The sequence below is a fragment of the Aphelocoma coerulescens genome, chromosome 6 (assembly GCF_041296385.1).
Source record: "Aphelocoma coerulescens isolate FSJ_1873_10779 chromosome 6, UR_Acoe_1.0, whole genome shotgun sequence".
Lineage (NCBI taxonomy): Eukaryota > Metazoa > Chordata > Aves > Passeriformes > Corvidae > Aphelocoma > Aphelocoma coerulescens.
This window is the reverse complement of record NC_091020.1, coordinates 15,595,198-15,608,601: the sequence shown is the minus strand read 5'-3', so window position 1 is coordinate 15,608,601 and position 13,404 is coordinate 15,595,198. Positions and strand designations below refer to the sequence as shown.

The window sequence follows — 13,404 nt, the reverse complement described above, 5'->3', positions numbered from 1 at the left end:
CCCTTGATTTTATTTTTCCATAGATGTGAAGTTAAATGTAATTATCCTTGTTCATTTTCAATATAATAGATTTTGTGCTGTACAGAAAATGATACAAAATACCAGAGTAATAAAAGTTAATTATAGATCCAAATTTATTAGCACATAATGCAGTTAGGGTTTCACATGAAGTACATGTTGCCTACTTTGTTGGACGTTGAGCGTTCACAATTAGCGTGTCCTGCAGCCAGTGCAAGCAAGATACAGGGATATGGGCTTTTGGCTTACCTGGTACTGCTGAAAGCAGCAAATGCCTCTGAACAGAAAATAATAGTTTGTTGAATGGCATTATTGCTTAGACTCTTCTTTATCTTCTTCTATAAAGCCTACATAAAAATATTTATTTAAAAAGTAAATGGACTATTATATGTGCTCAGATGGAGATATTATATGACAGATTTATTACAAAACCATATTTACCAAATTTCTTGTATTTCCAATGCATCAGCTGAGAATTTCTGTCTCATTTAATAGCATTGACTGTCCTCTGTGACATGTACAAACCCAGAGTATATCACACCAAATTTTGGCCACAAGATTTTTTTATTTTTTTTAACAGTTATTGCCTGTGATACTGGCAGGAGCTACTCTAGTCCTAGAGTATGTTTTGGAAACTTCTGCCTATATTTCTGATTCTATTTTTTGGGGGAGGGTTTTGTTTGTTTTTTTGTTTTTTTGGTTTGCTGGTTTTTCTTTTTATTTCTTGTGTGGCAGCCCTTCCAACTTTTAAAATAAAGTTGTGAATCTACATTTCACCCTTGTAGTATAGTCTTCATCAATAGCATGCATTCCGAAATACAGAACCACCCCCTAACCCCCGCCCCCCAGAATTCCAAATTTGTGAATTTGGGGGAAAGAAACAAACACATTTTCAGAGATGCTGGTTTTGCCTATAGTTAAAGGATCAGTTGCCAGTAGAATCATAAGACAGCAGTGTAAAACTGGACTAATTGAGATCCCAGTCAGACCAGGGCTTTCCAGATTCTCTGAGGAAATTGGAAAAGGAAGTTGTTCAAAATACACCTGACTCAAAGAATATTAACTGTCCAGTTGCTAGCAAAGCATCCTCTTGGTGTTTGGTGTATGTATTTCTTCTTTCTTGTTGATTTTGATTTTAGATGTGAATAAAATATTTCCTGATTTACAAAAGACAAGACAAAGTTCATCAGGTATGATCCTGTGGATTTTTCTTTTTTTAAGCCAACAGCCAAAAAGTTGACTCTTTTTTGAATCAAAACCAGCATTCTAGTAAATGTAAGCTTTCCTTTGCCTTCCACTCTTGCCAAATTAGGTCTTGGAGTTTAGTGCTGAGGCAGAGTTGATCGTAGGAGTCAAGTGTCAAGTGCCTCAGCAGTGATTGAATTCAGGAAAAAAACAAATTTAAGAGCAATTTGCAGTTATTTTTCAGAAACACACAGGAGTTGGCAACTAAATTATCTGTTCTGTGAAAATTATTTGAACTTACGGGAGTGTTTGAGCTATTTGCCAAGAAATCCAGGTAGTGTCAAATGCTGCTTTCAACTGCACATAATTATATGTGACTTCTGTAATACATTTAGTTATAATAATTTCTTTGAAAAGATTAGATTTGTTACAATTAAATATAAAAATTACCATGAGGGAAGGAATACACCCGTTTAAAAGAAATCAAAAGCTATAATAAGTAATTCTATTTTGCTATTTTTAAAATATATTATCTTGGGAATCAGAATGGGATGTCTTTCATTTTATGGCAAATAGAAACCCTCTTAAATTAATTTGGTAAAGGTATTGCTTGTACCACCACAGCAAATCTAAAGCCATTATGGACAAAAACTTGCAAAAAGAGTTCTTGTGATTGGAGTAGATAAAATGCAGTATTTCTGTGCTTAAGAAACAGTATAAATAAGTTATTTACCATTCAGTTATTGGTGAATAGAATAAAGCCCCATCTCTTTATGTGTGTGGATAACATTAACTGCAGTGGAGGAACCACATACCAAACCTCTCCCCTAAGTGATTAGCAGAAGCATCTGACAGAGGGGCTTAAAGAAGTTCTCTGCACTGAGCTACAAAATTTCTGTGCCGTTTCTCATGGAGCCATTTGTGCAGAGTTCCTGATGTTAGTGTAGCAAGAAACAATAAGAAATGAGTTGTGCATCTTATATTCTGTGTTGATTTTGTACCTAGCTGGTACTGGAATAAAAAGCTGAAAGGTAATTTAGAAATGTGAAAGTGTGTTCTTTATCCAAAGTTTCTTGTGTTTTTGTAACTCTTAAAGGTACCTATGTTTGTACACGTAGCAGTGAGCTTAATGGATTTGCTTCAGTAACAGAACATTCTGATTTTGAGGGAGTTCTTCCTGTTTGGAATACTATGGCAGTTTTTATTTTGTGAGAGCACGTATGAGTTCTCCTCCATAGCATTGTTCACATGCACACTGTGGACCCAGTATTCCCCTGGAATCTCAGCCTGGTCTGTTCCAGTTGCAGATTTGGTGAACACGGAGCGTTTCCAACTAAATGTGGTTGGAAGTCTCACTTGAGGAATCCAGAGGCTTTTCTGGGATTTGTCTGTCTTAAGGCAGTAATTTTTCAGTTGGTTCACATTTTTCTTTCTTAGAAGAGGGATCATTCCTTAAGAATATTGAACCTTGGAGAGGGAGCGTTTCCATGTGGAACTGTGGATGAAGTATATGGTATAACAATTAGGAGAGGCCAATCCTGAAATACTGGTTCCTGAAAGGATTGACTCAAAGCCCAGTATCACCTTTCTGCTGTTTCGGCTTGGTCATTCAGAGGGCTCCTAGTCTAGTAAGGGAAAGCCTTGCAGTTAGAGGGGAGACACCATATTTTAATCTTTTTAAAAAACTTTTTCTCCTAATCTCTTTTGGAGAAGCTTCTTTATTAAGTCTGGAAGAAATAAACTCTATATCAGCTTTTATGGAATGTTCCACCACAATGCTATAGGCCTTACTGTATATATACAATAAAGCTGAGGCTGAATTTGCACTCTTTGCTACTGGGTATGATGGTTTTCTGTTACTTTGGAAAAATATTGCAATTTAATAGTGCTAATCCCATCAGTTATGAATTTGTTTGGAGCTCCTGAAACCTTTCCTGTTTTGAACTTCTATTAAAAAACCCAGTTAGAATCTGGCTAATTACTTAATTTCTACACCAGTGCTGTTAGTGCTAAGTGACCTAATTAGTTGCTTTCCTGACTGGATTGTCTGTCTTTGTGGCATGAGGTGACAGGCTCTTACACAGGCTCATGTTTGCAACCTGAAAAGATGCTCTGTTTCCTATAAGCCTTATCTTGACATTTACATGAAACCCATCAGTTTCTAGCAGACTACCTTGATTTTTTTTTTTTTGTTAGATCTAGGTTACATGTCCCATTCCTTCAGAATAGGTCTCCTGAAGAGATGCCATCATGCCAAAAGTCAACACACTCCTGAGGCATCTTCAGTGACATCTCTGAGGGATGTCTCTGTTCAAGCATTTTGTACATTTTTCCCTCATGGAGATTATCTCTCTTCTTCCTTCCCAGCCCACCCCTCCATTATGCCTTTGGTGCAGCCTCTGGGCATGATGCATCATCATAGTAAGCATTTTTAGAATCAGTGTCTTCCTACAACTGCTAGGTGAACTTCTAAGGTTCAGATACTACTTGGAGTCAATGACTGTGGGAACAAGATGTGGAAATCAAACATTAGCTGAATAAAAATGAAGGTTGTTTAGTAGTAGCTGAAAATTCTTTGAAATGTACTTTGTGTAGGTAGGCTTGCAGCCAGCCCTCCTTCATTTTTTGACCAAAAAGATTGGGATTTAGAAATGGAAGAGTGAAGTACATTTTACATTATCCAGTACTTGTTGCTGTGGCAACATAGATGCATAATTTTAAAGGCAAGCATTTTTTAGCCTTTGGGGTAGATAACATTTTGTGTCTTTTTCCTATTTCAGATTGAGAAACAGGATTTATGTTTCATCAGATTTTTATGATTAGCATACATTTACTTGAAATATAATGTATGTTACATTTGTAAAATGTATAATAATTTATAAATTAGTAGAAAGGGTGATTTTAAATTGCTCTGGGGTGCCTTAGAAATGAAAGGTTTGCTATTACAACAAAAATTATAATCTGAGTTACGAGAGCCTTGGTAAATAGTTTAATGCATTGGGAATTCTTGACAGCAGATAGATGAAGACCTGTCACTTTAAAAACTCCCCTGCCTTAACTGCTTTCTAACTCCAGTAGTCAAAAGCTGTTAAGCTTTAAGTGCTCTGTCATATTTGTGGGCTTTTATAGCGAAGAGTAGAGCAGACAGCAGTGATGATGGAAAACGATGGTAGGTAGACTTAAAATACTATTAAGCATAGAGACAATTGTATGTAATGCCTGGAATTGAAACCTTTTTGAATGAAATGGTTGGCCATATGTGCCACCCTTACGGACCCTGTAAGAAGAAGAAAAGAAATGTACCCTATTGCTAACTGTGCATGAAATTGCAGTGTTAGGAGATATTGACCAGATGTTTCAATCTCAACAAATAGCTTGTTATGTGACTGAGTGAAAATCTCTCTGCTGCTTTGATCACATACACCTTAAAGGAAGAAGTAATTTAATAGAGGTTGTCCAAGTTCATCATTGTCAATAAACTTTGACTTGACCTTTGCCATCTGTTTTTGATACTGGTGCTGATAGAAGCTGATAGGCAGCTGTTTACAGTTTGTGCTATATGAATTCTATGCTGCCAGACAATGAAAGAAGTCTCTCCACTTGTGGGTTTTTTGCTGTCCTTCTGAGTGTGGGTGTATTCATTGAGACTGCACATCATTTAGCAACGGAGTGTGGGTGACATATGCATGGGTTTTGAAAAGGAAGTTTTGTTTTAATGTTACAGATATGCAAAATCATACGTGAAATATCCTAAAAGTGTCACTTTGCAACAGCATCAGCTTCACTTATGGAATAGTACCTAAATACATGTACAGTGTTTTACACTGGAGAATTTTAAGGTATTTTTAAATTGCTTATCAGTCTTTTTTATATCTATTTGAAGTGCTAATTCTTTACAAGTAGGCTGAGGCATTGTTAACAGCACTTTTACAGTTGTCCAATGAGTCTTACTATACATGAGTAGGATGTTCCATTTTCATGTTGTTTATATCCTTCTATTCACATCTGAACACCACTGTTTCTGACCAGAAGGACCAAGACTTTATGTTGTACTTTACTTGCCACCTTTCATTATTTCACACGCAGTGTTCAAGAGGGATGTTAGTGTCCTTTGAGTTCTTTTACTGATAAAGATACTTCTAATCCTTACTTCATACACAGCTTTGCAATATCGGTGAATTTTTTAATAAATAGTTGTATAAACTGGAACAGCTGCAGAAGAGTCCCAAGTAAACCTGGAATTCTTTCTGTTGTGATACCTTTCAAGTAACTGTCATCTGTGACAGTGAGAAGAGCTGGTGTGACCAACCTTGTTCTGTAGGTTTGTCATCTTTTACCTGGTTTTGGGAAGGGAATGCACAATTTTTGAGGAAAAGCAGTGACACATCAGATCATACAATGGGGAAGTGGTTGATGTCTCAGGTTCTGCCCTTCAAATGGGAGAAGGACACAAGGCCAGCTGTGTCTCAGTTGTGTGCCTTGTAAGGCCTTGCAGGAGACATTCTGCCTTTGGCCTCAGATAACATAAATTGACCTTCAGAAGAGAGGCTGCAGCACTTCAGGTGTTTGAGGCAGAACTGTAGCATTATAAATACAGCATAAGAGTGTGGAGTAAGGAATATTGAAATTAAGTGTTGTTTAAAGGGTGGAGTAAAAAAGAGCACTTGCTTTTGGTCACATTGAAACTTTGGAATATGGCTACTACATGCTTAATTACAGAAAATATGCTTGTGTTTCCTTGTACAGCAAGAAGCTTACAAACTAGACTAAAAATAAAACAGTGAACAAGCAGATGAAGAGCAATGATAAGAAATAGGAAATGAAAGACAGAAGAACAGCAGCACTGAAAATAGTTATTTGGATTATAGAAACTTTTTTAAGAGGCAGTTTGTTAAATTTGTTTTTAAATGTAGAAGTGAATGAAGTACTGCTCCTGGATGATTAATGTTTTGATAGACATCTTAATTTGAGAAGCTGTAGCAAAAGGCACTTGTGGCACCATGTTAAAACTAATAGATGTTCCTGTGCAGGGATTTGGATAGTACATGTTGAGCCAAACACTGAAAAGATTTAGATATCGGTTTCAGTGCAAGGCTTTAACTAGTCTTTTCCTTTAAAAAATATTATCACTTTTATCTCATTTGACTGGAAGTTGCTTGAGGGTGTTGTCATGCATTTTAACAATATCACTTCCTCATGCAAGATTTGGCAGCTTCAGCTAATGGTGGAAGAATTACTGTACAGGACATGGGGCTCCTTTTCACAAGCCTGCTTTTATAAAGATAAGCTTATTTTTTCCTTTTCCCGTTTTTTTCTTATGTGGTCATTATGTGATATGAGCTGTCGCAATGTTTAAAAATCCATCAATGAAAATAAGAAAAAGCAAAGAAATTTCAAAGGTACTGGAACAAACTGTAGTAACTCATCTGTTTGCCAGGGTCTTGCTGCTGTAGTCTCGTAACAGTGATTCTGGAGTTAGGTGTACTGGGTTGGTTTGGGATTCAGTTAATTTTTCATAGCAGCCCATATGGTTCTGTGTTTTAGATTTGTCACCAAAACAGTGTTATTTAACACAGCAGTGTTTTAGCTATTGCTGAACAGTGCTTGCACAGCATCAAGGCCTTCTCTGTTTTTTCACTCTGCTGCCCCCCCAGCGAGTAGACTGCGTAGAGGGAAAGAGGTTGGGAAGGGATACAGTCAGGACACCTGACTGAGGAGATAATCCAGGGCACATAGAATATGGCAATAAAAGCGGAAGAGAGGGGGGTTTTGCCAAGTAGCTATGGCTCAGAGAGTGGCTTGGCATCAATCTGCTGATGGAAGGTGGTGAATGAATGTCGTTGCATCATTTCTTCTTGAGCCTTGTGCTTTTTTTCCTCACTGTTGCACATCTGATTTCTCCTTTGTCCCTCAAGGAAGGAGGATTGAAAGACTGACTGGGTGGAGGCTTAACTCTGGCTGGGGTTACCCCACCATGGTAGGGATTTTAAATGGCATGATATGTGTAATGGTAACAGAATACTGCATTCCATTTGAGCCTGAGGTGTATCATATCATACACAAGAAATAAATGAGCTCACTTGAAACAGTGACACTGTCCTTTTTTGAACATTGAAAGAACTGTTTTGCATATTGTCAGTTTTTTGTGTTTTTAAGATACACGGTTTTATCTTTGATCCCACGTTTTCTCATTTTATATGGCCATCTAAGATCAATTGTGATTTAATTTCCTTTAACACCTAAAATATTCCTAAAAATACTCCAAAAGGGTTTTAATGGACTGTGTATATATTGGTGATTACACATAACAGGGACACAACTGGTGAGGGGCACAACAGACTGGTAAAACCTTTGAGAAGTATATGGACTCATTCTAAAATTTAGAACATAAAAATAAGAGATACTCCATTCCTGTTTTGATTTACTAAAAAGAGCACTTCATGAATAGTTGCTCACATTGTTTATTTAGATTTCAGCAGGCATGTTAAATCTTAGCTAATTTTAGGTCCTTGGAGTCCTCTCCTCTGTGAACTGCAATTTAAAATAAGATCAGATTTGACAGGTCATGCAGAGAAGAGTCCAGCTTCAAATAACGCACTTCAGATGCACTTCAGATGTCTGTATTCAGTGTTAATGAGTTTTGAAGATCCTTCACTGTGAAGGGGCATAATGCTTCCTGTTGTGTTGTCAGTTCCTAGGCATTTAGGATTCAAGTCCACAGCTGAAAACTCCTATGTGCAGAAGGTATGTCAGTCTAAGCAAAGCTTTGGATGCTTTGGCGTTGTTAGTTTAAGATGACTGACAGATGTGGAAATGCGCTACTGGCTGCCACTTAAAAAATGAATTTAGGAGCTCAGACAGAGAACAATGTGGCTGTGAGTGTCTTCATCAGCCTCCTTGTTCCAGTTATCAGTGTTGTCCAGTTAATGATGGCACTTACAGCACAGCAGAGAGTTGGAGTAAAATGAAATAATTTCTGAAGGATCTTGGTTATAGACAGGAGGCTGTAAAGCTGTTATAAGATTCATCTGTAGGATGTTTCTTTTTTAAGTTTTATGGTAATGTGTACTGAGACCCAGCAGCAGCAAACTCTCCTTTTGCAGGGAAAGTGTCTTTGCAGCTGAAGACAGTGAGGTGCATTAGTAGGGTCCTCCTCTACAGTGAACTTTGCAGGAACAGCAAAGCAAAGCTTTGAATGCAGATCAAGTGTTGTGATAGGGGATACTGAATTCTGCAGAAGCATGGCATTTTCAAGCTAAATAGGATAAGCCTGGGAAATCCAAATTGAAGAACTTTCTCTAACTGTATGAGGCCACTGATTTTCTTTCACATAATATGAAGGGGCTTTCTGTTCTTTTTTTTTGGGGGGGGGGGGAGGGGTCAGGGTTATTGGTTCTCAAAAGACAGCACTGAGTATCCAATCAAAGTCAAGTCACTTTCTAGCGTTAGAAATGCTTCTAGGAGTGCTCTTCTGTAACTCAGAAGAAAGGAGAAAGGTTGTTTCCAAAAGCCGTTTTCTAATTAGACAAAGGTGGGAAATAGGTGTACCACATCTTCTAGTCTGAGGATGTGAAAGAGTGGGACGTAGTTCACTCCACACAGTCTCACAAAGTCACAATTGAGTCTTCAGAAGCTTTTCTTGTTATCAAGTTTTCTTGGCATCTCAACGTCTTGCAAGAAAAGCTGGTGCTGTTCTCTGCAATTACCACCCACTCCCTGGAACACAAAGGTTCTTACACTTCTCTGATAGCTAAAGCTTGCCAGAGAGTTCATCCTGTTCAACTCTGATCATCAAAAACCCCATGAACAGATAGTCCTGCTACTGTGAGCCCAAGTTAGCCTCATGAAAGTAATGTATTTTGTCACCCTCTAGTGTGTCTTGGAGCAGCCAGGGTGCTGGCTTCTTTTGCAAGTGCTGGCCTCAGTATTTGATCATAAGAAATAATGTGTCTGTAGGGATATGGTAACCTGACGCTAGATTATGCTTATTTTGAAATCAGCTGAATTTTAAGACACAGTTATGCTAAAGGTAAGGCATAAATATAAAAAATAATTAAAATTAAAGTTCGCTTTGCGTTTATCAGAGTGCATACTACAAAAATGTGAGAAAAATGCAATCTGTTTAACTCAAGAGAACATCTGAAAGGTGTTCTATTTCCTGTGCTCCTTTTTCTGTCACAGATGTTTATGCTAGCTGAAAAGGTCAGGGCCTGTCCTTGTGTGTACCTGATGTCCGAGCTGTGTTGACAGAGGAAAACTTTAGAGCAGAGAAACACATTAGATTTCATAAACCACTCCTTGAGTTTCCTTTGTGGTATCCTCCTCCTGAAGCTGTCTTGTTGTTTCATGATAAGTTCCTACTTTTGACACTTCTGTCTTTGGTCCATTAGCAGCCTCAAATTCCCTTGGGTGCTGGTGAGGATTCATGGTGTGGCCAGGTGCCAACCTCTCCTGACCAGACTGTCAATACAGTTTGTTAGTAGCTGCCTCTGTGCCTAGCCAAAGCCTGGATAATTAACTCATTATGCTGATTCCCGCTGAGCTGGGTCATTTTCTGTTTCTGTCTAGAATCTTTTTCATTCAATTAAGTCTTGTATTTCACATAAATCTAGAAAACTAATTTTCAGTTTATATAACCATATACCTGGCATTAATGTGTGCAGTTTGTTATTGGCCTTCATATGATATTGGCTGTAATGCTGCATAGGTGCTTCACAATGATAAACATCTTGTGATGACTGACTCCCATTTGGAGTGTTTTAGACAGAGTCACTAATAACAACAGCGTGTGAAGTAGCCCACAGAAGCCTTTTTTCATAGCAGGTTATTCAAACTTAAAATCCAGTTCTGGGTCAAATTAAAAAAGAAATCCTCAAGTGTCTGCCTTGAAGAGCCTCTCTTGTTTTTTCACACGTGTGCAAAAAATGGCTGGTGTGGCTCATTCCACAAGGTGCAACTTCAGTGGTGCACCACAGGAATACTTCTATGATTCAGTTTCATCAAGTTTGTAATGTAATGTGATGTCTGCTTTTGCCCTTACTGATATGTAGCCTTTTAGCTGAGGAAAGGAGATTCAACTTGGAGGAGTTCTCCAACTGACAATGCCTCGTCACCATTGTTGTGGGAATGAGAGCAGATCATTTCAAGGAGTGTTGGTAACTGGAGATCTGTGATGAGAGGATCTTTGCAGAAACACTGCTGAACTACTTTCCCATCTTCCTCAGTGTTGCTTAACTCAGATACTGAAATGAAAATAATACCTATATAGTGGGACTATCCTCTCACCATATAATACCTGTATTTTAAAAAATCATGAATATGAGTATAACTGCCGATGGAAGAAGTGGTCTGCACCGCATACAAAGATTCATCTCAGGAAAGTCTGGATTGTGACTTTTGATTCTCAAGTGTAACTTGACTTAAATTTAAAATCAGGATTGTGACAGTTTATATATGGCATGTATCACATCTGAATTGACATCGAGCTGCTGCCAGTAGCCAAAACTGTGATACTTGAATGGGAATTCTTTTTTCAGAGATCTGTGTGAAATATTAGTTGCTACTGCTCCAAATGTTGTCATACTTATATATAAAATAACATCATTTGATAAAATGTTGTAAGCCTAAGGTGCGGTTTGAAGTCTTAGTTTTTTGAAGATTTTTTTGGGTTTGGTTCTTTGATAGATGTTGTTCATAGTGATCTCTATTAATTCTTGTTATTTGTGACAGTAAAACATGCTTGCATGGTGCACAACGCTTCAGGAACTTCTGTTCTTACTTGTGTGGAAATTTGTTCCTTATTCACTTACAGTTGGTCACAGCAGTTTTCATCTTTTTAAGTAATCTGTTCCACTTAATCATACCTCCAAATATAAAGGACTATTGTTCCTGAGACATCCTAAATGAACACTGTTCAAATGTCTATTATGTATGTGCAAAGGTGTGTCAAATTCAAGGATATAATTGATATCCTTGTATGAAATGTATTAATTCTCTTATTAGGGGTTTTCTTAATTTCTATTAGAGTGGTATGGAATAGATAAGCAGAATGTATGTAGTGTGCATTTCATGGATGAGAGATTTAACACTGCCACCATCTGATGATAAAATTTTTTCTTCTCCTTAAACTTTATTCAAAATTGTTGCAAGAAAGAGACCTTGTAACTTTTGTCCACCTTTTTCTTATTAATGGAGACTTTACATGACTAAAGATTTTTTTTCTCTCTCTTTTTCTTCCTTCTGGAGCTGGTAGTAATAAAGATGTGACTAAGTATGTATTTGCAACTTAGTTACTTGACCTTTCTACAACCCACAGCTACCACTAATGCTGCTTTGTAATGGAGACATTATCATTTGTTTAAATCTTGATTAGGAAACAATTATAAGTAGGGTTTTAGTATAGCAGAAAATTGCTGTAGCCTTTAATTCATACTATAGATTGAGTGGATAAGCTTTCTGACTGTAATTAGAGTGAATTATAATGACTTTGGTTGGCTGACTCACCACCAGCGGAGTAGGGCCTATGTCTGTTTCTTCACATTTATTTAAGTCACTCTTGATTTCACATTGCTGATAAATGCTATTTTTTAACTTAGCACAAAATAGAGCTACATTTACAGCTGAATGATACATTTTTTTATTAATAAAAGAGGAGCTTTATGAAATAACCAGGCACCTTAGCAACACTGTGCAACTACTCTCTTTCTTTACAATTCAAGTGACAGAACTGCTCGTAATAAAGTTGGAGATAAGATACTTTCATGTGTGGTTTAACAGTGTAAAAAGGGAGTGTTTCCTTTTTTGCATGCAATTAAATGGTAGACACAAATGGTTATTTTCAGTACCACTTAGATTTTATGTATATATTATGAATGTTGCATAATGTTGCTAAGGTTTCTCAAATGCATTGTTTTTCTTACATGCTATCTCTCTGTTTTTATTTATTTATTTTGTTTGTGTGGAGGGTTTTGTGGGCTATTTTTTTCCTTTTTTTTCTTTTGTATTTTCTACAATTTTTCTTTGAAGAGACCATATGTTGCTTAAATGTAAGTGTAGAGGCAACTCCTTTGAGCAAGGGAACTTCTTATAGTATACCTTGTAAAAAAATACTAATTTATTTATAATGGAACTACATGTATTTAAGTTTTACGTTAGGTGTTAGTGGGATCATTATGGGTAAATTTTGTTTTCTCTGCTGCTCTTCCCTCCTTTGCTGTACCACATGTTTTTTACTTCAGGCATACAGGTGTTCTGTAAGTCAAAATGTAGGCACAGAGTTAAATGTGGTGAGTGGAGAGAAAAAAAATAGCAAAAATAATATACCGGATATGTTAACTTTGTATTTATTTTGTGGTTTTATTTTTTCTCCTGTCAATCTGCAGTGGATGATTCAGAGACCTTACAAAGCTGCAACTTTCTTTGGGTGCATTGGCAAAGATAAATTTGGAGAGATCTTGAAGAAGAAGGCTGAGGAAGCTCATGTGGATGCCCATTATTATGAGCAGAGTGAAGAGCCAACAGGAACCTGTGCTGCCTGCATCACTAGTGATAACAGGTCAGGGGCCTTTGATATTTTCTGAAGACACAAATACAGTTGGCATAGTGAGTGTAGCCTAATGTGCTTGGAATATCCAGCCTTGAAAAATTGTGATTTGAACGATGAAGTGTTAGCACTGATTTGAGACAACGCTGGACTGCCTAGGCTGTAGTTTGGGGCTGGGCAGTACTAATACACTTTTAGAGAACAGCAGTTGTATTATGGCCAGAAAGTGTGAGATAATAATATACTGCTTCTTTCTGAAATAGCTTCCACTTGCTCTGAAGAGAGAAAATATGGGGGAGACAACAGTTGGTAAACAAGTATGTTTATGCAGCCTACGTGCAAGCTGATTGGTACCCAAGGCTTATACTTGATTGGCAAGTGAGGAGTATACCTCAGGTGATACTGTGTTTAGTGAGAACTGCTGTCAGTATATAAGTAGATTGAAAGGGTTAATTTCATTTTATACAAGAGAAAGGAAAAAGTTTTTATTTTTTTCTTCTAGTACCTGTAGTTCTGTATGTCTACCTTTTAAGGATTTCTTCTGAATTTGTTTTTCTTGTTTTCATTTGCTACTTTTTCTATTCATTTTTCTTGAGCATGGCCCTTTGCTTTCTTCTTTCACCCTCTACCCAGAACTCTTGAACTTGTGTTCTACTTCT

The 13,404-nt window shown here is 37.3% G+C and overlaps 1 protein-coding gene across 2 annotated transcripts in view; it reads left to right on the top strand.

Moving 5' to 3' along the window:
* Nucleotides 1-13,404, top strand: part of ADK (adenosine kinase) — a 272,458-nt gene that overhangs the window by 109,766 nt on the left and 149,288 nt on the right. For both annotated transcript variants that reach the window (XM_069019342.1, XM_069019343.1), the window contains exon 5: nucleotides 12,585-12,757. In XM_069019342.1, the coding sequence (XP_068875443.1) occupies nucleotides 12,585-12,757 (173 nt within the window). The remainder of the gene's footprint in view (nucleotides 1-12,584; nucleotides 12,758-13,404) is intronic.